This window comes from Phaseolus vulgaris, chromosome 1 (genome assembly GCF_051622355.1).
Source record: "Phaseolus vulgaris cultivar YP4 chromosome 1, ASM5162235v1, whole genome shotgun sequence".
Classification (NCBI taxonomy): domain Eukaryota; kingdom Viridiplantae; phylum Streptophyta; class Magnoliopsida; order Fabales; family Fabaceae; genus Phaseolus; species Phaseolus vulgaris.
The window spans coordinates 47833601-47860925 of record NC_143498.1 but is presented as its reverse complement, the minus strand read 5'-3'; the positions used below and the strand labels follow the sequence as shown (position 1 = coordinate 47860925).

At 31.4% G+C, this 27325-nt stretch overlaps 5 protein-coding genes across 11 annotated transcripts in view; all 5 read right to left on the bottom strand.

The window, feature by feature from the left end:
- Positions 1–1925: 1925 nt before the first annotated feature.
- On the bottom strand, positions 1926–3630 carry LOC137814495 (UDP-glycosyltransferase 73C1). The gene has a single exon (XM_068617270.2). It carries the CDS (start codon positions 3518–3520, stop codon positions 2060–2062), a length of 1461 nt encoding a protein of 486 aa, XP_068473371.2. The 5' UTR covers positions 3521–3630; the 3' UTR covers positions 1926–2059.
- A 3050-nt stretch (positions 3631–6680) lies between these two features.
- LOC137814494 (UDP-glycosyltransferase 73C2) lies at positions 6681–8546 on the bottom strand. The gene has a single exon (XM_068617269.2). The coding sequence runs from the start codon at positions 8359–8361 to the stop codon at positions 6862–6864; it is 1500 nt and encodes a 499-aa protein (XP_068473370.1). The 5' UTR covers positions 8362–8546; the 3' UTR covers positions 6681–6861.
- Positions 8547–12819: 4273 nt separating this feature from the next.
- Positions 12820–14697, bottom strand: LOC137816206 (uncharacterized). The gene is made up of 2 exons (XM_068619284.2): positions 13405–14697; positions 12820–13096 (listed from the first exon to the last, which is right to left on the bottom strand). Exons 1-2 carry the CDS (start codon positions 14597–14599, stop codon positions 13062–13064), a joined length of 1230 nt encoding a protein of 409 aa, XP_068475385.2. The 5' UTR covers positions 14600–14697; the 3' UTR covers positions 12820–13061.
- A 3484-nt stretch (positions 14698–18181) lies between these two features.
- LOC137814493 (UDP-glycosyltransferase 73C2) lies at positions 18182–20188 on the bottom strand. The gene has a single exon (XM_068617268.2). It carries the CDS (start codon positions 20020–20022, stop codon positions 18526–18528), a length of 1497 nt encoding a protein of 498 aa, XP_068473369.1. The 5' UTR covers positions 20023–20188; the 3' UTR covers positions 18182–18525.
- A 3240-nt stretch (positions 20189–23428) lies between these two features.
- The window catches only part of LOC137814492 (ARM repeat superfamily protein), a 55451-nt gene continuing 51554 nt past the window's right edge, over positions 23429–27325 (bottom strand). For 5 of the 7 annotated variants that reach the window (XM_068617265.2, XM_090304391.1, XM_068617267.2 and 2 more), the window contains 6 exons: positions 26683–26781; positions 25682–25753; positions 25499–25584; positions 25293–25386; positions 24069–24176; positions 23429–23987 (listed from right to left, as the gene is read on the bottom strand). In XM_068617265.2, the coding sequence (XP_068473366.2) occupies positions 23829–23987; positions 24069–24176; positions 25293–25386; positions 25499–25584; positions 25682–25753; positions 26683–26781 (618 nt within the window). In that variant the 3' untranslated portion in view covers positions 23429–23828. The remainder of the gene's footprint in view (positions 23988–24068; positions 24177–25292; positions 25387–25498; positions 25585–25681; positions 25754–26682; positions 26782–27325) is intronic. The other 2 variants (XM_068617266.2, XR_016522994.1) reach the window with 2 other exon arrangements.

The following is a 27325-nucleotide window of genomic DNA, read 5'->3' as shown; positions in this document are numbered from 1 at the left end:
AGATTAAATGGACAATATGAGATTTTATTTTGCTTAAAGGAAATGGTAGTCTTATCTGTTTAGCTTTGGACAAATACTACAATTATTATGAATGAAAATGAGATTTATACTTATACGCAGTAATGAAGATACAAGTTGTAGACGCGTCAGAGAAAGGATGTTCGAGGCGCTTGTGCCATAAATCAGGGTCAACTTGCATATGGTTTACCCGAGCCAATTATTCTCTCCGTAGCCAAGTTCAACAAAACGTAACCATGCAAAAAGTGCCCGTAGATGAGATGATCGCAGTTGAGTTCGTGGGCAGATTAACATTTAAAATAAATAGAATAAATAATGATGAAATGTGTGTGAAAAATTGTGAATCAGATATCATGTGATGGGTTACTCCACTATCCAAAATCCACAGTTTCGTAAAAACAGAATTAGAACAAATAGACTTAAAACGTTTATAAACACGTCACTTTAATAACATATAGAGATTTATTAAATTTCCAAACAACATGAAGTATCATTGCCTACTAGCTAGTTTAAGAACATGTAGAGATTTATTCGATTTCCAAACCTTATTGTGATCCTTTTTATGCCATGGAAATAGCTACATATAAACCACTTCGTTGAGATTTCCATGTAAAAAAATGTTAAAATCTAATTGTTTAAAGTACCATTTGTTGATGACAACAAGAACTAGAACAATAACACACAATGAATAATTCTACAAGTGGTGAAAAAGTAGAACTTTTGGATCAATAGTTTTTTAATTATTAATAATATAATTTACAAATATAGTGATTATTTTAAAAAAAATATTACTATTTCTTTACTCTAATGAATATATCATGTTCCTTTATTCCTTCCGTTTAAAAAATTTAATATTTTTAAACATGAAAATTATTATTCATATACGAGGAATAAACAAAATTACTTTAAAAATAACTTATTCTTCGTTCCTAGTTTTTATTAATTGAACTATTAAGGATGAACTTTTCACTATAAAAACATTGAATTAAAAGAAAAAAAAATAGAAAGTAAAGAATAAAATAAAGTTAGTTGAAAAAAACCCGATCCCTCTCCTCTATACTCTATATTTTAGTATTATTATTTCGGTAGAAAGATTATGCGCTTGACTAAGTGTCATCAAATGTCAATACATAATCATTACATATAATTATATTGATCGACGAAAGTGGTGATTTTCTTATTCATCAATTATTCACCAAAAATTATTTGGAACAAATGACTCAAGTGACTAAACTAGTGGTGATCATTTTCTAGAAGTTTTTTCTAACCACGAGAAAATATGTTTCTGGTGAGTTGACACAACAAAAGACATTATTACATGCGTTTTGAGATGATATAAAAATACCAACAAATAATGATGACTATTGTTACAATCGAAGTCATAAAATATAAGAAAATATATAAGAAGATGGAAAAAAAATGCTAATGTTTTATTTTTTTTATTTACATAAAAATAATTTTATGTATAAAAAATATTATAAGTGCATGAAAACTCTTTTTACAAATTAAAGTTAATTATGAGATTCTATTATTATCAAATTAATAGTTTATAATTACATATAATTACGTATAATTGTATTATTGTCTTAATAGAAAATAACAAATGACAGAATAACAATGTCTGATGATTTTAAAACTGCCAGAAAATTACTGCGAATTAAAAACAATCTTGTGGTGATTTGTTTTAAAGAAACCTAGTTAATAACAAGCACTAAGCATGAATTCAAAAAGCAAAATGACAAGTAATGCTTTAGTTTGACTCTAAAACCGATACGCCATGCTCGATAACCTCAAAAATGAAAATGATGTTTATTTTTATTGTGTAACTAGTTATCAGTTTAACTAGTGTAAACTTTCAAACTTTCAAATTTTCTATAAATAAAATAAAAACAATCTAACTCACCATATATTTTAAAAAAATCTAATAGATAATTAGTAAATTTGAGAAATATGATGAACAACATTTAAAAGAAAGAGAATTGAGTAAAAAACTAAAAGCTGTGACCTTTTACATCAAATTGGTGTAAGGTATATGAGAATATCACACGTCTCTCTGGATTTTTTGCGTGATATCCTGGATAAGCAAGTTCACGTTAGAGTGAGAGGATCCCCCTTTCTCCACGGCTCTTTCAGCCATCTCGCTCAATTCTCTTATTCTTTTTCTTCTTTCTTCACCTTCACTTGTCACATCCATTATCTCTATTATTGCCCTTTCAACGTCTTCCTTTTTCACTTCCACACCAATTTCCTCTTCCTTGCCCCATCTCATCGGAGTTTGCACCCCAACCTTTACTCCAACTTTCAAAACGTGCACCACTACACTTTCATTCAAGAACTGATCACCAAACATTGGCCATGTAATCATTGGAACACCAGCACATATTGCCTCTAAGGTAGAGTTCCAACCACAGTGTGTTATGAAGCCTCCAATTGCAGGGTGTGATAATATTAACAATTGAGGAGCCCAGCCCCGAATGAGAAGGCTTCTAGAACTTGTCCTTTCCTCAAATCCATTTTCCTCGATCCACTTTTCCAATGCTTCTGAATAACGTCCTTCCCTGATAACCCAAATGAAGGGTCTTTGTGATGCTTCCAAGGCCAAACCAAGCTCTATCAACTGGGGTGCTGTCAAATTGCATAGGCTTCCAAGGCATGCATAGATTACACTCCCTGCCTTCTCACAATCAAGCCATTTTAGATATTGGGACACATCCATTGAGCCCCTACCTCTTTCAGCTTTATCCAAGTCATCCTTGTTAATAAGTGATACAGGTCCTATACACCACACTTTATCATTTCTCACCTTCTTGTAATCCCTTGCATATGCTGGCTCCAACTCTTCAAAAGAATTCATGATTATCCCATAAGTACTCATTTCAGCAACCATGATTTCGCTACCAAACTGTTTCCAGCTTTCATTCATGGGTTGTGCCTGTGCTTTGGTAATTTCAATTTTGTCAGCGATACCAGGCACAACAAAGTAATCGGACTCAGACGATACACTCTCCACAGCATTATAGATTCTTATATTATGGTTACACAGAAGACAAAAGCAACTTACTCCGACAAAAGAAATCCTTGGAATATTGAATTTTTTGGCGATATGGGATGTGTATGGTAAACACATATCAGAAATGATGCAGCTTGGTGCTGGTGTTAACTCCTCAAATAGTTTTTCCACCGGTTCTTGTAGAAGGTTTGCTGCTTTGAAGAAAGTGGTGCCTGTGCCTAGTGAAGGCATCATATCGAGATTCTCACACCCGTCTGGTACTCCTGCCTCTTCACATGGGAATTGAACTTGAACTAATCTAATAGGAACCTCAGAGTGAATATAGCGATCAAAGATTGAGGTGAAACGAGTAGCATTATTTGGCGTTGTGACTACTGTCACAATAACATTGCGATGCACCAATATTTTTGCGATGTCCATCATAGGGATCATGTGGCCTTGGGCCATCAATGGAAACAGGACAAAATGTGGCTTTTGTTCTTGGGAAGGCATAGTTTTGCAGTGAAATTAAAGGTACAGATTACAAACAATGAGTTCAATATGTAAGTTATATAGGAATTGATGTATTAGCGATTACGTAAGCACTTACGTTGGATATTGTGCCACTTCTGATTCCTCTATTCTGCCTTTTTATATGCTAATTAAATTTCAAATCACATTATTATAATTACTTTTTTCAAATAAACCGATTTAAAAAATATTGTCCAAATAAATTAATCCCACTTTAATTCCTAAGTTAAACTTATTTATTATTCATACTATGAGAATTGAGTTCAGATGGCCGAATTTTTAACAGTAAAACTACCCGTGTTTCTTTTCCTCTCTTTTGTCCTCATTTTAAAAAAAATGAAAAACATCATACTCAACATACCCTCACCGAAAAATAAACCAGAATTCCATTCTTGAATAGCCAAATTCCAAAATATATTTTTCAATTTTTTTAAATGGAAGAAAGAGGAAGTCCATTTCATGTTAAAAATTGAGCTCAGGGTACCGAATCCTCAACATCAATAATAAACAAAGTTTAATCTAAAAAAGAAAGTGAGAATAAGTTTATTTAGGTAAAAAATTAAATGAATTTATTTTGGAAAAAAAATCCATGATTTTATTAAAAGAGTTAAATTTTTAGGAAGTTTCTTAACTATTTCTAATTTTTTAATAGGTATTTAAATAATATTTTACGGAAGAATAAGTTTTCCATAATTTCAAAATATTCCCATTTTAAATTAACACGTTTAATTTTTTATTATTATCTAACATTTAATAAATATTTTAATTTAATATTTATTATTATTATATTAGTTTTAAATTAATAATATTGACATTAATAATTTTCTTCAATATCACATATTAATATATTAATTCAGAAATGTTTTATTATAGAATGATTATATGTAAATCGTATTAATATTAATAAAATTAGTATAGAATTAAATTCACTTGTTTATTCAAACATTTACCTTGTTTAAAAAATATTAAAATTATATTATATTTTGAATACAAATTTAAATATTTAATTATGTTATTATTTATTTTAATTATCACTGTATATGTTCGTTGGTGCGAAATTTTATTCAAATTGAACTGAGAGGTTAGTTATCATACTTCTGACAACTTCAACTTTTACGAAAAAAAACTTAAGCAGTAAATAATATTAGAAAAATTTGTGTTCAGTTAATATAACTTCTGAGTCTTCTTCATTGAACTAAAATTATGTTGTGCTCTTAATTATTATTTTTAAAAAAAATTACATTAAATTAAAGTCGTATTCGGATGACTTAAAAATGAAGTTATGTTATTCAACATACTTACCCATATACATAATTTTTTTTTTCAAATTCATTTTAATATTTGGTGCATAAATTTGATGCAAAATTGTGGTGTAAAAGTTCCACAGTGGTAACGATGTGGGCTAAAATCACGACTTGCATTAGCTTAACAGAAAGCCTACATCCTGACTTAACGTAATGAGAGGGGATATGTAAAGATTCGAGGGTTAGGAAAAAGAAAGTGAAGAGGGATTCGAGGGTTAGGAAAAAGAAAGTGAAGAGGGATAGGAAAAAGAAAATGAAGTTATTTGAATTAAGTATGTAAAGTTAATTTTAAATAAATTTTATTAATTCTTTGTAAGTAATTTGATGATTGTGAAATAATTTTTAATTTTTTTTAAGAGATTTAAAATATAACTTATAAATTTATTATTACCTTTAAAAATATTTTAATAATAAATTATGAAGTATTTTGTGTAGATTTGAGTTAATTAGAAAATTATTTTTTTATTATTGAATAATTATTTTTCAGAAATAATAGGAGTTACTTATCATTCATTGATTTCGATACTGTGTTAGAGTTACTTTGAAAAAAAAATTGAATCATATAAAATTGTTGCAACATAAAAAATATTAATTTTTTTATATTAAATAATAATAATAATATTTTTATAATTAAGATTATTATTATTATTATTTTGTTACATAAATAAATATATTTGTTTTTATCTTGTAATTGTATTTTTATTGATATTATTATTAAATATTTGTTAAAAATTAAAATTAAAAAATATTATTATTAGTACTATTATTTAATAAATTTATTTAGTTATTATTAATTTTTTAATTTGTACTTATTATTATTTTAATTAACATTATTATTTCTAATTTTATTATATTTTATAAATTATATTCAAATATTATTTATAATATATTTATATTATTAATATCAATAAAATTTGTTATTATTATTATTATATTATGTTAAATTTTTTAATAATTTATTTTTTAATAATTTTATATATTTTTTTATTTTGGATTATGATTTGATTAAAGCTTTGTAGTGTTGAGGAGGAATGATGTGAAAAGATATCCATTATTTGGATCAAGGGATATGCAATGAAGAAGAATAGTGAATTTGCATGAATAGTAATTTCTCTCATTCTTTTCATATGTAAAGATTTGAGAGAAAAGTAACCTAGGATGATTGTGTTTTTTTTTTTTGTCTTCTTTTTTACTTTGTAATTTATACAATAATATATAATAATACATTTTATTTTTATTATTTTTTCATCATATTATAATATTTCATACAAATAAACTTTATATATTTCATACTTTATGCAAATAAACTTTTCTACCATAATTTAGTCACTTTCTTCACACTTTTCTCTCAATTCTCATCTATCCACTCGTTGAAATCCTCCAAAATCCTGCTCTAATCCAAACAAGCCTTTATTCGTAACTCATCGAGGATATGAAGAGTTGCATCTGATGTAATTATTCGTTCATATTTTCTAAATCGAGGGATCTAAACGTGTTTCGATCTCACTTTTGCGAGTGGACAACCGTACGTACATGAGTTTAACCAAACACACTGTAAAGACACGTGACTAGTTGCAATAGTGGAAGAGAGGGGTAGCGACAGCAGGCAGGCAAACACACATGAACGTTAACAACAGTGAAAGAAATTGTAAAAAAACAGTGAAAAAGACGAGAAAAGTAAGCAAAAACTATATGTATGCTATTCTAAGTCAGTTTTGAGAAAAACCAACTTAAACAAAATGTTTCTTATTTATCACTTACCATAAAAAAATTGTACAATTTACGAATTTGCTATTGTATATTTTTTTATTGGTTTATTTGACATTTCTGTAAATCACTTCGTAAAATAATATGTATTTCAAATAAAATAATTCCAAAATATTATGATTCCAATTTTGAAAGCAAACTTAGACATAAGAGAAAAAAACAGACCGAGGACATGCAGATTTGGGTTCATAAAATTAGAAAGTAGACATGCAATATACCATTATAGTTAAAAACAATGTAAATTGCAACTCTTCAAGCGTGCGTCAAATATGTATCATCTTTGGTTGTTGATTGTTGCATGATGTCCTGGATAAGCAATGTGATATCAAGATGAGAAGAGCCTCCTTCTTCAACGGCTCTCTTTCCCATCTCACTCAGTTTCCTTACCCTTTCTCTTCTCTCTTTGCCTTCTTCTCCATCTTCATCCATCACCATGCATATTGCCCTCTTAATATCATCCTTCTTCACATACACACCTATCTTCTCTTCCTCTCCCCACTTCAGTAGAACCTCTACCCCAACGCTCACTCCAATCTTCAACACATCAGTAACAAGCTTCTCATTTAAAAATTGATCTGCAAATAGAGGCCAGGTAACCAGTGGCACTCCAACACTTATCCCTTCAAGTGTTGAATTCCAACCACAGTGTGTTAAGAATCCTCCAATGGAAGGGTGTGATAATATTATCACTTGTGGTGCCCAACCTCGAATTATAAGGCCTCTCCCTTTGGTTCTTTCCTCGAACCCTTCTTCAGAGATCCACTTTTCTAGTTCTTGGAACTGACTTCCCTCCCTAATAACCCATACAAATGGCCTTTTTGTATCTTCCAAGGCCAAGGCCAACTCCACAAGTTGTGAAGAAATCAAGTTGCATAAGCTTCCAAAACAAACATAGACCACTGACTTAGGTTGCTGCAAATCTAGCCACTTCAAGCAATGGTGCTCGTTAATTGAGGCCTGGTTGCCTCTTTGAATCTTATCCAAACTATCTTTGTTACATAATGAAACTGGACCAACGCACCAAAGTTTATCGTTTCTCACCTTCTTGTAATCCCTCACATATGCTTTCTCCAACTCTTCAAAAGTATTTATGATTACCCCATATGACTTCATTTCAGCATCGCGTATCTGCTCCATAAATATTTTATGTTCGTTTAATGTCGGGACCATCAGAGGTATCTGCTCTTTGGTAACTTGAATTTGGTCAGGTATGCCAGGAATCTTGAAATACTCGGATTCTGAAGTGATGCTTTCACAAACCTCTGAAATGTGTACCTGGTGCAGACAATGGAGGCAGAAGCAAGAAAATCCGTGGAACGAAATCCTTGGAATATGATACTTTTCGGCTACTTGAGCGGTCCAAGGAAGGGTGAAGTCAGAGATTATGCAACTTGGTTTTGGTGTTAGTGCTTCAAACAATTCCTCTGCTGACTTATGAAGCATGCTGATGGCATGGAACATTTTGTTCATCATATCTTCTGGTCTTATTATCATGTCGAAATTCTCACACCCTTCAGGTAGCCCTGCCTCTTTTGCTGGAAAATGGAATTGTGCAAGTCGGATTTGCAGACCAGATGAAACAGCACGAGAAAGAACTGAATTGAAACGTGATGCATTTTTTGGGGTGGTGAATATGGTAACAACCACACCACGTTGTGCCAATAGTCTTGCAATATCTATCATGGGGATCATGTGGCCTTGAGCCATGAGGGGAAACAAGACGAAGTGAAGATTTTCTGTTAGGAACACCATGGTTGGAAGAGGCAAATGAAAGTGTTTGTGGTGAGCCTTTGGTGTTGCTCTTCACATATGCTTAATTGTCCCAGTTTTTATAAAGTGCCATAAATTTGTGGGATGATGTAAGAGCATATGCAATGTCTTTCGGATTATCTGAGAGAACCAGAATCAGATGACTGGTGGCCAAAATCTACTGAATATATATGAAAGCACTAAATGACTATTAAAGAATAAATTGTTTTTGCAGAATTGGAAAATAAAAGAAGAGAAATATTTTATTTTAACTAAGACTGTGTATAACTCTAAATATTTTATATCTAAATTTGCTTTACTAACATAATACACGACACTTCACATATTTGAGACTAAAAATACAGTTAGACAATGACCATACATACATATATATATATATATATATATATATATATATATATATATATATATATATATATATATATATTATAGTTAAGAGAGATGACGCTATAGAATATTCAGTATTTTCTTTTCTAAGTTATAAATCATTCCAATTCTATTTATAACTAAATTAATGTCCATACTCCTAGTTTTTTTTGGTCTCATTTTATCTTTTATTTTTAATTAACTATTATTTTTACACTATTTAGTTGTCTTAGAAATTATTATATCAGCAGATTTATTTCAGATTATGTGTTTATTTTGCTTGTATTAAGATTTATTAGATTTATTTGATAAATTTATTTCAGATTACATGTTTATTCTGGTTTGACTGTGATAAATTCCTTTATATTTACTTCAGAAGAATATCTTATTTTTTTCTTAATTAATCTTTAATGATTGGATAGATTGAAAACCTACTTATTACTACGGTCTCAGCTGAAAACTTAGAAGTTTGATGGAAAAATTATCTATTACTATATAATCCCTCAATTCGTAACAAAAACTTTGTTTAAGGTAAGTCAGAAATCTATCTATAATTATACAATTTCTCAAATTTGATCTCCCAAATCTGAGCAAAAACTTGATTAAGATAGGTAAAAAACGTGTCTATCACTACAATATATATATGAAAATATAAGAGAGGATGAAGTAAAGTACATTTATTAATAAAAATATACTTATTTTTTACAGCCTTATATAATTATGTTAGTTTACAATGATATTTGTGGTTCATAAATTTAGAGATAAATAATGATTTTGAAGGATTTAATAATTATTGTGGTTGCAGTGGATGGATATGGAAGGTGGACGATGTAACAGAGTTTTAGCTTCACAAAATTCTCTACCAATAGAAATGCAGACAAAGAAGTTGATAAGAAAAAGCTGTGCTGTCACACTCTTCTTAGCATGGCTTCTATCTCTCCCTACCACCTCTTCACCTGGAAAGATAAGCTTGCATATATGCAGGGATTCATCAAAACTTCATAAAAATATGACATTAGAAAAAATAATTCTGAAACAAATTTAATTTAATCATTTTTGTTTTACAAACTTTATATTATAGTAAATGAAGATGATGAATATTCCTTGCCTGATGTGATGCTTTAATGTAGTGTACGTAATTGTACGTAATCGTAATGAAAAAAAAAAGGTTTTGATAAACTCTACTTGTAGAGAAAACTAAATATAAAATAAACTTTTATTCACTTGTATATTAAAGAGTAAAATACATGGTGTATATATAAGAGAAAGATTAAGACCTAATTAAAATAGAAAAGGAAAGTTGGGCCAAAGAAACAAAGCCCAATAATTTACAATAGAAAATTAAATGTTAACATCCCCTCAAGCTGGGGAGTAGATATTTGTCAAACCCAGCTTGGATTTGAGAGTAGAGAACTGTGCGGAAGCAAGGGGTTTGGTGAATATGTCAGCAACTTGCATTGCAAAGGTAATGGGCAGCACTTTGAGGAGACCAGTTAAGTTTTTCACGAACTAGGTGACAATCAATTTCGATGTGCTTGGTTCGTTCATGAAAAACTTGATTGGAAGCTATTTGAAGGGCAGATTTGTTGTCACAATACAGGGTTGCAGGCTGGGAGAGAGGAAGATGTAAATCCTAAAAGAGGTAAGACAACCATTGTAGCTCACATGTGGTGGTGGCAAGTGCTCTATAGTTGGCTGCTTTTTTGATTTCCATGATATTAGGAAGTCTCCTAAGTAGATGGAATATCCAGTGACAGATTTGCTTGTGGTAGGGCATGTTGCCCAGTCAGAGTCACTAAAACCACAAAGGTGAAGTGAACTAGTGTGAGAAAAATATAGTCGTTCACCAGGGGTGCCTTTGAGGTAACGCAAAAGACGGGAGACAGCTTGCTGATGATGAGTTGTGGGTGCAGATATGAATTGACTTAAATTGTGGACAGCGAAGGCGATGTCTGGTTGCGTGTTGGTTAAGTAAATTAGATGTCCAATGAGTCTTCTGTACTGGGAAGTGGCATCAGCATCGAGAGGTGAGCCTTGGTCGAGAGAGAGACGGGAGGTGTGAGTCATAGGAGTGGCCACAGGTGCAGAGTCAAGCATGTCAGTTTCTTGAAGGAGATCAAGAGTATACTTGCGTTGACTTAAATGAAGACCAGTACTGTTGCGAACAATTTCCAGTCCCAAAAAATAAGTGAGATTACCTAAATTTTTTATCTTGAAGTGATGGTGAAGGGATGCAGTAATTGTATTGATTTCCTCCGTGTCATCACCAGTTAAGACCAAGTCATCAACATAAACAAGAATAACAGTGAGTTTATCATTATTATATTTAAGAAAAAGAGAGTGGTCAGCAACAGAGATAGAGTACTTATTTGATAAAAGAAAAGTAGAAAGTTTTGCGTACCATTGACGACCAGCTTGACGAAGACCATACAAAGACCGTTGAAGCTTGCAGACATGCTGGGGAGAAGGAAGAGAGAGGCCAGGTGGGGGGGGGTCATGTATACCTCTTCATGGAGATCACCGTGAAGAAAGGCATTATTGACATCAAGTTGTTTTAAAACCCAATTTTTGGCAACAGCAAGGAGAAGGCGAACGATAGTGAGTTTAGCAACAGGTGCAAAAGTGTCTAAGAAATCAAGTCCTTCAACTTGGGTGAACCCTTTGGCAACAACTCTAGCTTTGTGGCGCTCAACAGTGCCATCAGAATGATATTTGATTTTATATACCCATTTACAACCAATAGTTTTCTTTCCTGGAGGGAGAGGGGTAAGTTGCCAAGTATTGTTAGCAGCAAGAGCTTGAAGCTCAACTTGCATGGCAGATTGCCAAGAAGCATGTTTGGAGGCTTCGGTATAGGTGCGAGGTTCAGGATGAGAATTGATAGAGGAAATAATATTTCTAAAATTAGAAGATAAGGAATTGTAAGACAAGTAATTATGAATAGGATATCTACTACTTACAGTGTTGGTTGTTGTGTGGAAATCAGCAAGATAGGCAGGTTGTCGGTGAGGATGAGTTGATCTTCTTGGAAATTGGGGTGAGGTGCTTCCTGGAGGTGCAGGAGGTGATGATGCTGGTGGAGGTGCAGTGTTGGATGCAGGAGCAGAGACATTATTTCTGGAATATCAAAGGATAATAAGGCTGGTGGAGGGGCAGTATTGGGTGCAGGAGTAGAGGCACACGGCTCGACAAGAGATGCAGGAGTAGAGGCACACGGCTCGGCAAGAGATGCAGGAGTAGAGGCACACGGCTCGGCAGGAGGTGCAGTATCAGAAAAAAAATCAAGAGCAGAATTATATGCGTTAGAAATAGGGAGAGATAAAGTGTTGGGGTCCGTAGGCAAGCCACCATCCAATTTATATGGAAAATGGGTTTCATGAAAGATTACATGTCTTGACATCTCTATGCGATGAAACTTTAAATTTAAGACAATATAACCTTTTGTATTTTGCGGGAAACCAAGAAAAATACCTTTGATAGATCTATCATATAATTTCTTCCTATGTGCAGTAATGATACTAGCATAACATAGGTAACCAAACACTTTTAAAAAAGAAATGTCATATGGTTTTCCAAACAATTGTTCATGAGGAGTGATGTTATTAAGTAATGGAGTAGGAATAGAATTTATTAAGAAAACAACATGATTTACAGCAAATTCCCAAAAAATAGGAGGAAGATTTGCTTGAAAAAGTAAGGCCCTGGTTACATTTAGTATGTGTTGATGTTTACGTTCCACAATGCCATTTTGTTGTGGTGTTTCAACACAAGATGTTTGATGTATAATTCCCTTTGAAGCATAAAAACTGGACATAGCAAACTCAACACCATTGTCAGTACGAATCGTTTTGATATTAGTTTGGAAATGATTTTGAACAAAAACAGTGAAGTTAATGATGTGCGAACGCACTTCAGATTTATTATGCAACAAAATAACCCAAGTATAACACGAGTAATGATCAACAATAGTTAAGAAATAACGAAAAAACCTTGCATAGAAGTTATGGAACAGGGTCCCCAAATATCAAAGTGTACAAACAAGATCAAAAATAGCAGAGGTAGCAGTAGTACTTAAAGTGAAAGGAAGTTTTCTCTGTTTTGCACGACTACAAGTGTCACATACATGATGAGTATCAATAGTAATAAAAGGGTATTGTTTACGTAAGACATGTAATCTTTCATGTGAAGGGTGCCCCAGTCTATAGTGCCACAGTGTTTTGTCCGTGATATTACAATTAATAAGAGGAGCAAAGTTATGTGGTTTAGAGCGACTAGAAGCAGGCAAGGTAGTGACAGGGTACAAGCCACCAGTGGCTTCAACTGTACCAATCCTCTCTTGGGTGAGATTGTCCTGTATAATGAAGTGAGTTAAAGTGAAAGTTAAAGTGCATTTAAGTTGGTGTGTGAGTTTAGAAACAAATATTAAGTTTAATTGAAAATGAGGCACATATAACACATCAGACAAATAAAACTTGGCCGAAAAGTGTACTAAACCAAAATATGTGGCATAAACAGTTTGACCATTTGGGAGACTAATTAAGACCGGTTTGATTTTAGTCCAAGTAGTAAAAGCGCTCAAATTGTGGCAAACATGATCAGTGGCACCAGAATCAACAAGCCAAGATTCTTTTATAGCACATAGTGAAAAGAAAAACTTACCCGTTGAAGATTGCTCGGTATTGGTGATTTTGTCCGTCGAGAAGGTTCCGACTTGATTAATTTGAGCGTGAGGGGCAGGATCCTCAAGGTTTTGCTGACGCAAAATGTTGGTCAGGAATTGACACTGTTGTGATGTAAGTTGAATCCCCTTTACATCCCGTTCTTTAGAAAAAGACTCAGAAGAAGAGTTAGTAGTAAACATATTGTTGGCTTGGGATGTCCTATTGATGGATTTGTAGCCAGGAGGAAACCCATGCTTTTTATAACAGGTGTCGACAGTGTGGCCAAGACGATTACAAAAAGTGCAATTTTTTCGAGTAGAAGAAAACTTTGAGGTTTTAACATCACCAGAAGGAAAACCCACTTTTCGAAAACAAACAGCTTCAGTATGACCGTATTTACCACAAAAATTGCATGTAGTAGTGCGACTACTGTTAAGACTATGAAGACTAGGGGTAGGAACAACAGTGGATAATTGTCTCTCTTGTTGAAGAACCAAGGAAATTTTTTTGGATATGGCAGGAATGGGATCCATGAGCAAAACATGAGAACAGATATTTTTATACTGATCATTTAATCCTCTTAAAAATTGCATAGCACGATCCTCACATTTTCTTTGATTTATAATAGAAATGACCGAACAAGAACATTTTACTAGGCATGTGCACACAGGATTAGGTCTAAAATTCTCTAATTCGTCCCAAATAATACGCAATTTTGTAAAATACTCTGTGACAGACATATCCCCCTGGTTTAAAGAAATAACTTCAAATTGCAAATCAGAAATGCGAGATAAATCCCCTTGTGAATATCTAAATTTTAAATCATTCCAGATGTCAAAGGCTATGTCCATCCAAACAATGCTTTGCCTAATAGGGATTGAAACCGAGTGTACTAACCAAAAGACAACCATGTTGTTACAGCGTGTCCAAGACGAAAAAGTGGGATCATCCCTTTGTGGGCACGGGTGTGAGCCAAGTATGAACTCCACTTTGTTCTTGGCACTAAGAGCAGTGATGAAGGACCGACTCCACGAATGGTAGTTTGTTGAATCAAGAACAGGCGACACCAACGAGGCTGCGGGATTCTCGCTTGGGTGTAAGTATAGGAAATTGTTCATCGGCTGTTCCAAAAGGGGCATCAGTGTAGGGTTTCCATTTGAAGAGGAAGCCGGTGTGGGATTTGCATTAGCCATCGCCTACAAGGATTTAAAGAAAGAAAAAAAAAACAAAAAAAAAAAAAACCAAGAATAGCAAAGAAGGAAATAAAAATCAGAGAGAAGGGACTTTAAGCCTAACTCAACCCCATAAAACCGGCTCAATGGGGTGAGGTTTGCACCCACTTATATACAATGAAAGGCTCTAATCTCTAGTCGATGTGGGATCTCCAACATACCTCCTCACGCCGAGACTGCCAACTCGTGCATGGGACTATATATTATGGGTGGTCCGATAGCGGCCCGATAGCGGGTGGCACGATAGACCCAACACAAACACTCGCTAGGATAGGCTCGAAATGGCTCTGATACCATATTACAGTAAATGAAGATGATGAATATTCCTTGCCTGATGTGATGCTTTAATGTAGTGTACGTAATTGTACGTAATCGTAATGAAAAAAAAAGGTTTTGATAAACCCTACTTGTAGAGAAAACTAAATATAAAATAAACTTTTATTCACTTGTATATTAAAGAGTAAAATACATGGTGTATATATAAGAGAAATATTAAGACCTAACTAAAATAGAAAAGGAAAGTTGGACAAAGAAACAAAGCCCAATAATTTACAATAGAAAATTAAATATGTTAACACTTTAAATAAATTATTTAGAAAAAGATATATGGATCCACCCGCAAAATCGATTAACTAGAAAAAAAATGATATAAGTTTAATTAAATTATTAATTTTATCCGTTTAATCCACGTTCTAAATTAACTTAATCCGTAAATTAATCATGGTTATGGAAGAAGCATAACTCAGACTCTTTTAATTATTATTTTTTTCGATTAGAGATTAAAGTCTTTCATAGTATATAAGTGGGTGCAAATCTCACATTGTTGAACCGATTTTATGGGGTTGAGTTAGGCTTAAAGTCCACTTCGTAATATGGTATCAGAGACATTTTGAGCTATAGCGAGTGTTTGTGTTGGGCCTATCGTGCCACCCGCTATCGGACCATCCATAATATATAGTCCCACGCACGAATTGACAGTCTCGAGGGGTGTGTTGAAGATCCCACGTCGTCAACTAAAGATTAGAGTCTTTCATAGTATATAAATGGGTGCAAACCTCACATTATTGAGCCGGTTTTATGGGGTTGAATTAGGTTTAAAGTCACTTTGTAATAGATCCATTCAATGTCCTGCATCAAAAACTATATATATAAGTGGGTTTAGGAAGGAGTCAAGCTGTGTGGAAAAGGATGGAGGGGTCGATGGTGGTGATGAGTGGGATCCAGAACAGATGCTGTTTTGGTTGTGATATTTAAAATGGTGCAGTACTTTAGCAAGAAGGAGCAGTTTAATCTACTGGGACAGGGGCTCTGACGTGTGTTTTCTGGAGGCAGTCCGTGACATCTGGTTTTTCTCTGGTTTTATGCTGCTAAAGGAACTGTTGGAGCTGGTTGGATGTAGATATAAGCAAAGGGTCGAAGTTGTTGGTAATGAAGCTGAGTAGATCTTGAATGGGTGAAGTGGACAAGGAAAGCATAAGACCCTTGGCACGTTCTGCTGTAATCTGCATGATTCAGCAGGTTCATGCCTTCATGGGGATTAGTAGGGTGCTTAGGCTGGGTTTTGTCCAGCTGAAACACTAGTTTTAGCTTTGCCCCTTTTCTAAATAGGCTTTGTATAAACATCCTTAAATGTTACTTTTAATTCATTTATTTTTTTTTTGATAAAAAAAAACTGACCAATTTTATAAAATACTAATTATATTTTTTTAAAATATAAATATAATAGTAAAAATATTAAAATACATGTATAATATAATTTATACATGTTTAAAATTATTATAATATATTAAAAAGTATGTCAGGGTTTTGGTGGTTGCCGCAAAGTAGTTTTTCGGCAGAAAACGAGGATAAATACGACATTATATATTAATACTGAACTTATTAAGAATGTTTTGTGTTTTTATATTTAAATGTATAAATATTATTTGCTTAGCACACATGGTAGCAAAGAAGAACACTATATGAGAGGCACCTATACTGACTTTGCCAGCTAAAATAAAATTATTATATTTTTATTGCCGCCGAATATTTAAATCTTTTATATTTTCATTTACCAAGTTTTTTCTTAAATAATAATATTTTAAAAACATTTACCCGATAAAACTCAAGTGGACAATTTATCAAAATAAATATTTTTTAGTGTTGATCATCAACCAAATTCTGACCTTTACTTTTTGCATCTTGTGTGGAAAAGCAGATAAAAATTTGGTTTTCAAATACTGAATTCTAACATAGTTTTTCACTTTTTTTAAAAAAAAAAATATCAAAAAGATTAATTCAATAAAATAAAAAAATATTAATAATAAGAAATTATATTTTTATTTTGTTTTTAAGTTTCATATAATAAAAATAAATTTAATAACAAAATATTTTTTGAAATAATACAAAATAAAATTATTAAATATTTAAGTAATTTAAAAAATTATATTGTTATTATTTTTTATTTTCATTAGTTGTTTATTAATTTTTTGCAAAGAAAAAGTGAAAAGTTATATTAGAATTCAGTTCTTGGAAAACTAAATTTTAACTTATTAGTATAAGATGAAAAAATAAAGGTTAGAAATGAGTTTTATGGAAATGAAATTCTGTCTATAAAGATCTATTTTGACAGATAAAGTGGATCTAGATTTGGTTGAGTAATTTGTTTTAAAAATAATATTATTTGAGAAAAAGAATTAATTCATTTACTCAGTTGAATTTATAGAAATGAGTAATAAAAGAGAAAAGTTTCTTTAATACCTTTAACACCATCAACAATAAATAACATACATGTAATAAACACTTATAATAATATAATTATATTTTGAATTAAAAAATAAAATAAAAATGAATGAAATATTAATTAATTTATTAAAATATAAACTGTGTTTTCATTCTTCACAATGTCACCATGTCAAGCTTTGTTTGGATTAGAGGATATGGGGGAGTGGAAAATTGAGGGTGTGGAGAGTAAAAATGTGAATTTTTTTGAAGTTGTTTAGATTATGGTATGTTAGGATGAACATGTGAGGAAAGTTTATTGAAATATGTGACTGATGTGATGGTTGTAATGATATTTTGAATTATTTTAAATTGTGTAAATTGTAAGATTACAAATTCACCTTTGTGTAAATTAATGTATTTAGATAATTTTAATATTATTTATGATTCTTTAAATTATATATATTTACAAATTTACTCTTATCTTTAAAATATTTAAATAATAAAATATGAAATATTTTGTAAAATTTAATTTAACTAAATTTTTATACTATTTTTATTAATATATATATAGGCATTTTTATTTTATTAGAAATATATTTAATATTTTTATTTTTATTATAAATAATTATATTTTTTTTGGGTGTGTACAGTTTATTCGAAATAAAATTAAAATAATTGAAATGATTTTAATTAATATTTATTATATTATTTTAAAAATTTATTTTAAATATTATTGTTATTTTAATATTTATATTATTAATATAGTTAATTCTTTTATTATATATAAACTTTTTTACAATTTTAGTTTTTTTTTATGTTTTATTATATGTGCATGGATAGTTAAAAAAATATATACAAAATTATATATGATTAATCCATAGCAGATTTTATAAAAAAAATAGGGGCACATGCATAATTGCAGAATATTTAGGTGGCTTCTCTCTTTTCCCACTTATTTATTTTTCTCACTTATTTCTCTGCACTTGAGAGAAGAAGCCTGCACCTTCCAGCCACCCACTCCCCTACTCCCTCATCCTCTGATCCAAACAAGGGTGTACTTTCATTTCCGTCCGCAGAAATAGTGCACTCCTGATCCAAAGAGGCACTTAATAAAATCTGGATACAGGTTATGGTATAATTGGACAAATAAATAGTACAAAGATGAGAGTAAGATGAGCAACAAATCAAGCAGAGCATGTAAGATGCGATTCTTGAGCCTGAGCAGTTGAATTTTGTATAATGTCTTGAATAAGCAAAGTGATGCCAAGATGAGAAGTGCCACCTTTTTCCATCGCTCTCTTTCCCATCTCACTCAATTCTCTTGCTCTTTCTCTTCTCTCTTTGCTTTCTTCTCCATCTTCATCCATCACTCTACATATTGCCCTCCCAATATCCTCCTTCTTCACCAACACACCTCTCCTCTCTTCTTCTCCCCACATCAAGGGAACCTCTACTCCAACGCTCACTCCAATCTTCAACACATCAGTAACAAGCTTCTCATTTAAAAACTGATCACCAAATAGAGGCCAGGTAACCAGTGGCACTCCACCACTTATCCCTTCAAGTGTTGAATTCCAACCACAGTGTGTTAAGAATCCTCCAATGGAAGGGTGTGATAGTATTATTACTTGTGGTGCCCAACCTCTTATTATAAGGCTTCTCCCTTTCGTCCTTTCCTCAAACCCTTCTTCAGAGATCCACTTTTCCAGTTCTTGGAACCTACTTCCCTCCCTAATAACCCATACAAATGGTATTTTAGTATCTTCCAAGGCCAAGGCCAACTCCACAAGCTGTGAAGGAATCAAGTTGCATAAGCTTCCAAAACAAACATAGACCACTGACTTAGGTTGCTGCAAATCTAGCCACTTCAAGCAATTGTGCTCATTAATTGAGGCCCGATTGCCTCTTTCAGCCTTATCCAAACCATCATTGTTGCATAATGAAACAGGACCAATGCACCACATCTTATCATTTTTCACCTTCTTGTAATCCCTCACATACGCCTTCTCCAACTCTTCAAAAGTATTTATGATAACCCCATACGTCTTTCTCTCAGCGTCACGCAACTGGTCTCCAAAGCCCTTCAAATCAATTGAGAGTGCTCCTGGTAACTGCTCTTTGGTAACTTGAATTTGGTCAGGTATGTCGGGAATAGTGAAATACTCGGACTCTGAAGTGATGCTTTCACAAACCTCTGAAGTGTGTAGCTGGTGCAGACAATGGAGGCAGAAGCAAGAAAATCCGTGGAATGAAATCCTTGGAATATGATACTTTTCAGCTATCTGAGCGGTCCAAGGAATGCAGAAGTCGGAGATTATGCAACTTGGTTTTGGTGTTAGTGCTTCAAACAATTCCTCTGCTGACTTCTGAAGCATTCTGATGGTGTGGAACATTTTGTTCATCATATCCCTTGATGTTACCATGTCGAAATTCTCACACCCTTCAGGTAGTCCTGCCTCTTTTGCTGGAAAATGAAGTTGTAGAAACCGGATTTGGAGACCAGATGATAGAGCACGAGAAAGAACTGAATTGAAACGTGATGCATTTTTTGGGGTGGTGAATATGGTAACAACCACACCACGGTGCGCCAGTAGTCTTGCAATATCCATCATGGGGATCATGTGGCCTTGAGACATGAGGGGAAACAAGACGAAGTGAAGATTGGTTGTTTGGGAAAGCATGGTTACTAAGAAGAGGCAAATGAATTTTGCTGTCACTGTGTTTCTTTCTGGTGTGGCTTGCTATGTGGTTTTATACAGAGTGATAGTTTGCGGAGATGACGTAAGAGCGTATGCCATAATATCTTGATTGTTTTAAAGAGAAATTATAAAGAAACAGTTTCACGTGTCTCTGATATTCCCATATGGAAATATGGAAAATGTTTGACATAAACGTTTAGCAAACACCCTTCCCCAAAACTTTAGTCATTATCGACTTTCCTTTTCTGCTACTTTGATCTTTGATCGAGGTGAAGGCTGAGAGGGACTGCAGGATTGGAATGGCTGTCAAAGACTCACATAAATACTCTTACAAAGTGTTACAATTATAATCTAAAATTATAATATTTAAAATAGACTTAAAAAATTATTAATATGTGATTTTTATTATTAATAAAATATTATAAAATAATTTTTAAATTAATATTTAAATTAGTTATCAAGTTTTAGTTATTAATATTTTAAATTCAAAATTAGTCTTTATTAATTTAAAATATAAATATTTAGTAGCTAAAATTTTTGTAACTAATTGTTAAATATCTATTTAAAAATTATTTTATAAATTTTTATTAATAATAGAAATTATTTTAAATATTAATATTTTTTAGTTTATAAAATAGTCAAAATAATAATAAACTATTTTGATTTCTAAAATTAATTTTTATTTAATATTTTTTTAGTAATTTTTTTATTAACTTTTTTATATTCTCTTATCATACTTTATGTAGTTTTTCATTCTTCCTAATTCTTATTTAGATTATAATAATTAATAAAAAAATAAAAGAAAAAAATAAAAAGTGATTGTAAAAATTGATTGAAGTATTAAAATATCATTATCTCTCTGCTTAAAAATATAAACAATTTTAGGTCTGATTTTGTATTTACACTTTTAAGCATAAAATCAATCAATCAATCAATTGTTTAACACACTTGTCGTTAACTCTTTTTTATTTTTTTGAAGTATTAAGAAAAAATAGTTGTCAGTTATTACGTATGACCATTAATGAGTAGTTAAAGATTATCTAGTAATTTCTAAAAGGAAAAGCCAGATTCTAATGGCTGCGGTCATAATTATTGTTAGTTAACACACATTGCCAAGAATTTCCCAGATAACACGTTATACAGAATATTTACTAAGGTAGCACAATTCACTCAAATATGATAGAATTTAATTATTGAGAAGTCAAATTCTAACTTTTGTTTTGCAAAAATTGGATTTCCAGACCTAATTTTTCCTTTTAAAAAAACAGAATTTGAAAAAAATTATATTATTTAAATAATTAAATAAATAGGCAAGAAATTAATATAAAATTAGCTAATTTATTAAATTATTTATATAATTCACGGAATAATATATTCATATTCTCTTCTATAAGTAATCAATTACAAAATTAACTTCTATTTATAATGATAAATTTGAATAATAAAATTACATCCTTAATAACAATATAATAAAATAAAATAAACTTTAATATCTTAAATGAATAATAATTATTTAATATCATTAGTTAAATTTATTTTATATTCATTTTTTATGTAAATCATTACTAGTAATATTTTTTTATTCAAAATAAAAATTAATTTATATTTAAATATTTAGTTTAAATTATTTCAACATTCAATATTAATTTATATTAAATCATTAAATTTAATAATTTATACTTAAATAAACTGTAGTTCGTAAACTATTATCAATAAAATATCTATTAATTATTTAAATAGTATTGATTAATTTAATTTAATAGTTTATATAAAAATTATTATTTAAAATTTAAAAAATATAACTTTTTTTCTTCAAATTCTATTTTTTAAAGAAAGTTAATTCATAACTTAGTCCTGGAGTCAAATTCTAATCAGTTTTCCATCGTGGATTTTTCACAGAATTCTGACCTGCTTTGAAAATATATTCTAAATTATAGAATTTAAGAAGTATTTTTAGATTATACAATTTAAAAATATATTTTAAATTGTATAATTTATAATACATTTATAAATTATGTAGTTGTATGATATGAAATATATTATGAATTGTGTAACCTTGAAATACATTTTCATATCTAGAATTGATTATATAATTCATGTAATATAAAATAAATGTTTGAAAGTTCTTAATTATATAGTCTGAAATTTTAGCTTTTGCAATCTAAAATATTTTCAACCCATATATAATTTTGATTTTTCTTATATTTATAAACACGTAGGATGAAGATATTGAGGTGGTAACTTTTGCTTTGGATATTTCTATAATGTTTTGTTTACTTTTCTATTAGAGAGACAATCCATTACATATGAGATAACTTTTTAGCTTGTCCCAACATCTCTATCTAAACCATGTGTTGAAGAGTGAAAGTAGATAGTAATGAACTTTTCATTCTTTGATTGCACTTTCATCAATCATATCATGGGTGTCTCAAAATAGTACTTACCAATCCTCGAGATTAGTTATGGCTAAGGTTAAATATCAAGGTCAACATCATTTTGTTTTCGATATCTTACAGAAGCTTAACTACAACCAAGATATGCTTTTAAGTGTTATGATTAGATCAAATCTGCATGTCCGCAATGTTAAAAACATATATACTTTGATTGTGGAAGAAAAACTTTCACATTATGTCTTTGTTCTTTTCCTCAGTAGTTGAGGTAATAATTATGCTCAATTGATACAATAAGATAATTTTTATACTTTGGACTCTGAAAATTATCATTCAAATTATTTGACCATGTTATTTGATATAACATATTAAAAAGTTCAATGTTAACAGGATGTCTTTTTCATATGATATTCTTATTACTTGCATTTGGAACATCTTAAAAACCTTAGTTTCAACATGGCTGCAGAAACACAAATCATCTCAAGATTATCAAATTGATTTAATGAAAAATCATTTTAGTTGTTTTTCACAACATGAGAGACCCACCATGATCATTAATAACATTTTGAGGATGAAAATCATGAAAACAGTGATAAGGTAGAATATTAAGAGACTACAACTTCAACTCCAATATAACATTGATGTGCTTGATAAAATTTAAGATGATACTCAGAAACTTCAACAAAATTTAAACACTCTAAACATAAACGCTCGTGGAGATTTCAAAAAATATTTGCCATAGGACTGATAAGAATTAATAGATATTTAAATAATTCCAAATCTCTCAAAAAAATATAACTTATTTTTTAGTTTTCGAATGTTTTTAATTTGAATTGGTATTTGCACATTATCTTCGGACGGCAATGTCCTTATTTTTTCTTGGCATACAATTCTTGCTCATTAAAACTTTGGCCACGTGATAAGCCAAAATTGATTTCCTCTTTCATCGTTAATAGAAGCATAGAGAGAGGAGGGAGAGAGAAAAGCAAAGCACCAAATACTTCAAATACCTTGGTTAGCTGTTTGTACTTGTACACCATTAATTCTTAAATATCGAAAAAAATAATGAAAATACTAAAAACAAATATCCTCCGTGGTGTAGTTTCAAGTGTAATTAATATACAACCATTTACACGATCATAAAACTAACATAAATGTACATTTAAAAGGAAAAAGAAAGAAATCGATGTTCCATTTCAAACTTTACAACAAAATAAAATACATGAGGGGGAAAATGGACAGAATAGAATACATAAGAAGTGATTTGCGCAAGAACATCACCAACAGCCAGGTTGCTTTCACATGACAAATATGCAAAGCAGCACGCTATTCCACTCAACCATTCCTAAAAAAGCTCATGGCTCGTAATGATTTCAGTTATATAATCTAGAGCCGTTGCTAGTTTTTCATGGACTCTGCATCATGGTTCCGTGATGTTGAGTCCACCCATGAACATAAATTGGAGGATTTCAGCAACAAGCCCAGTGCGGCAGAACATGTTGCTCTAACGACAGCATCAGGTGATCGGCTCATTTTCCCAACCAGCATACCAAAGACCTAAAAGAAGATACAGACAAATCTGGTAAAACTAAGTTTTAGCTGAAATGCCAGAAAATCGCAACTGCGTTCTGCAAATACCTGTGAATGATAAACAGCTAAAATATGCTGATTGTCCGATAGAGAGAGAATGCTGCTGCAGAAGTATATAGCATTTGCCTGAATTATGGGCCATGGTGCGTCAAAAGCCTGCCTCATCAAGAAAGAAAATAACTAAATTCTCAAGGCCCCTAAATTTAAACAGAAGGAAAATTGATTCACAACACAAAGTGCTGGGTTGAGGTTTCTAACAACCTTCTTGTAGAATTATTACAAGCTTACTTGCAATGGAGAGATTATCAAGTAGAAAGTCCATGCAAAGAAAATTAAGCTAAAATGCATGATTTAAATAATGTTCTAATATATATTGGCCCTTTTTCCAATATTACTATTCTACAAATTCGACCAAAGTTGACAGATCATGCTTGAACAATGAAGAGAAGATGAGGAATATTTTGTAAAATTTAGAATAACTGAAGATACTTGAGAACAGGATGTTTAGAGATATTTATTTTTTAATTAACTTGAATGGAAAAACACCCAGCAAGACGGACATATATGCCTGCACACCCTGAAATAATTACATTTTATGATTAGAAAGAAAATGAATAAGTATAAGAATGCTTTTCCCATGTTTATGAATGTTGTTTTCTATGTACATGGACCTATACACGTAAAACCTTAATATGAATCTGAATTAATTCCAGCTTGTAATTCCAATACAGATAATTCTCAAAGAAAAGATGAAACTTATACATACATATATAAAAGAGATATAATATAATATCTACATTTGATTCTTTCAACTAAAATGGAAAAAGAAAAAAGAGATTACAACTCATTCGATCCAAAGAGAGAAAGAGATTGTTTAGGAATGCGGTAACAAAAGAAGTGCATGTTCAATTTTGATTAATTTCAAGAGAAAAAATTAATTAGAATGCACAAACAGTCTAACCTTACAAGGTCATCCAATCACATGTATGGTATGTTAGTAGAATTTTATGATGACTACTATAAAAAAAGTCATACCTAGAATGATTTCATATAAAAAAATTTACTCTGATAGTACATGAATATTAAACTCTTCAAGAGAAAAATTGGTTTAAAAAGATTTCAAATGCTCTCATTTATTAAGATTAAAGCTTTGGCTATAAAATCATCATGATGAAACACAAAATAAGTTGATCCAAGCACACATAATCTTAATTTCAGTCAGTAAGAAAATCATGACTAATTTGTGTTATGACAAAAATTGTTAACAATAACCTGCACTGATGATGCCATATAACTATCAACTCTGCTGGGAAGATGCTGTGTAAATTGCTTTGCAATGTCTCGAAGAAAGTCCTCATAGTCACTTCTAAATACACAAAAGACGCCATTTGTCATAATTATATGGCATAATTATACATCATTGTAAGTTATTCAAAATAATAACAAACTAGGCAATTTTACGATCTGTCAAACCATACCGATGATCAGAAAGGAAACTCTGTGTGTTTAGTACAGCAAGCAATCGTTCAATTTCCATCAATGGGAAAACTTGTTTCAGGGTATTCTATCAGTCAGTACATTTCAAAAAGGAAAGATTTATCATGTTAGACATTTCTTTACAAATCTCCGATTCAAGAAAATCTAAGATGATGGTCAATTACCCGACAGGCTGATCGAACACTAACATCTTCATCATGAAGATGCAAGACCAGGCGAGGAACAGCAGCATGTACCTATTAAAAACAATAATTGACATGAAATGAGCTTGCTGAAATATTAAGAGAAGCTAATACATGACGATCACCAGTTCAGTTGGTCTACTATGCAATCAAAAGGTTCACCAAAATAATGGAAGACATATCACCTTGGAATACTTGATGATAAATAAACTTGTCAACTTGGTTGATAATATTTGAAAGAATATATGACTTTTGCATATGATGACACTGGTTATATAACAAGATACACGTATGATGACCTACTAAAAGGCTATACATTATGATCTAGATTAACCTTTTTCATTTATTTTGATTCACGTGTTCACTGATAATTAACGAAGTATTTACTCGGTTTTGAAATTGCCAAGTTGAACATTCCAAATTTGGTTATTGGGTAAAAAAAACTACCGTTCAATTGGAATATGTCGAGTTTAAGATTATCAGATAAACAAATCAGTGCATAACTTTATAGTAGCACTAGATAAGAGTGACATTCTGTATTTGGGAATTAGTTGAGGAGATGGAGGGAACTAAGCAATGTAACTAGCTCGGGGCTATAGCATGGATAAGTCTACAAATAGTCGGTTGGCAGAAATAATACAAGCTTAAATGTGGCCAATTTTTTCCTATGCTTTTACCAAACTTTATTGATTATCATATTGTTAAGTTAACCAAAATGGTATTCACAATGAAAAGTTGGTGGTAAAATTGCTATAAGCTAGTTATATCACCTAATAGTAATAAAACAAAAATGGATACTAAAAGAAATAATTGCAAATAGTAAGCCCCCATTTACCACCGACTATTTGTGCCTTATTAAAAAAATATACACTACTGACAACCACCAATTACATAATAGCATTAGAGTATATAATTTAAAAAAAAATAGAGAGAGAAAGTGGAAAGAATAAAAGCTACTATTACAATCAGAGTTAGCAATAAACCTGCTCAACAAGTGCCTCACTTAGTGCCCCAATTCCATATTTGCTTAGGGCCCCAAATACTGCAAAAGAAGTGGCTCGCATTTTTGCATTCATGCTTGACTGTTTTATAAAAACAATGATAAGAATTTCCGAAGTAAGAGTAGTTAATGGAAAGTTCTCCATTCTTTCTTTTACAGAAACAGAGTATATTAGTAATATGAAGGGAGAATAAAATATCTAAAGAAAGTCCTTTTAATATACAAATACATATATAATTTCTCACTTTTGACAGAGAATGAATTGCTGACTTCTTGTTAAATGTGTGCATTTAGTATATGTAAATACAAAAAGGAGGGAAATATCCAAGTATTAGAAATTAGGGATTTAATTGATTTTGTGTACCCTTCATTGTTCGTGTACTTCATTATAAATAGAGAACAAGTGTATGGTATATTACACACAACATTCAGTAAATAATTTCTACAGGGTTGCTCTAGTTTATTTTTTCTTTCAATGCTGTTTTCCACATTGGGCACACCATGAACATTACCCACAAACCACTGTGCCTCTGCCTGCTTTTGTCCATGGGAACTAGCAAGGGCTCCCTCCAGTAACCCTCTCTGGCCCAGCCTTGCCACATGTGGCTTCACGTGTTGCCCTTTCC

Coding starts and splice junctions, on each gene's coding strand:
- LOC137814493 (XM_068617268.2), bottom strand. CDS start 20,022: ATGCTTTCCCAAACAACCAATCTTCACTTCGTCTTGTTTCCCCTCATG.
- LOC137814494 (XM_068617269.2), bottom strand. CDS start 8,361: ATGGTGTTCCTAACAGAAAATCTTCACTTCGTCTTGTTTCCCCTCATG.
- LOC137816206 (XM_068619284.2), bottom strand. CDS start 14,599: ATGGCTAATGCAAATCCCACACCGGCTTCCTCTTCAAATGGAAACCCT. Junction 13,097..13,404: donor TACCGAGCAATCTTCAACGG/GTAAGTTTTTCT, acceptor TTCATTATACAG/GACAATCTCACCCAAGAGAG.
- LOC137814495 (XM_068617270.2), bottom strand. CDS start 3,520: ATGCCTTCCCAAGAACAAAAGCCACATTTTGTCCTGTTTCCATTGATG.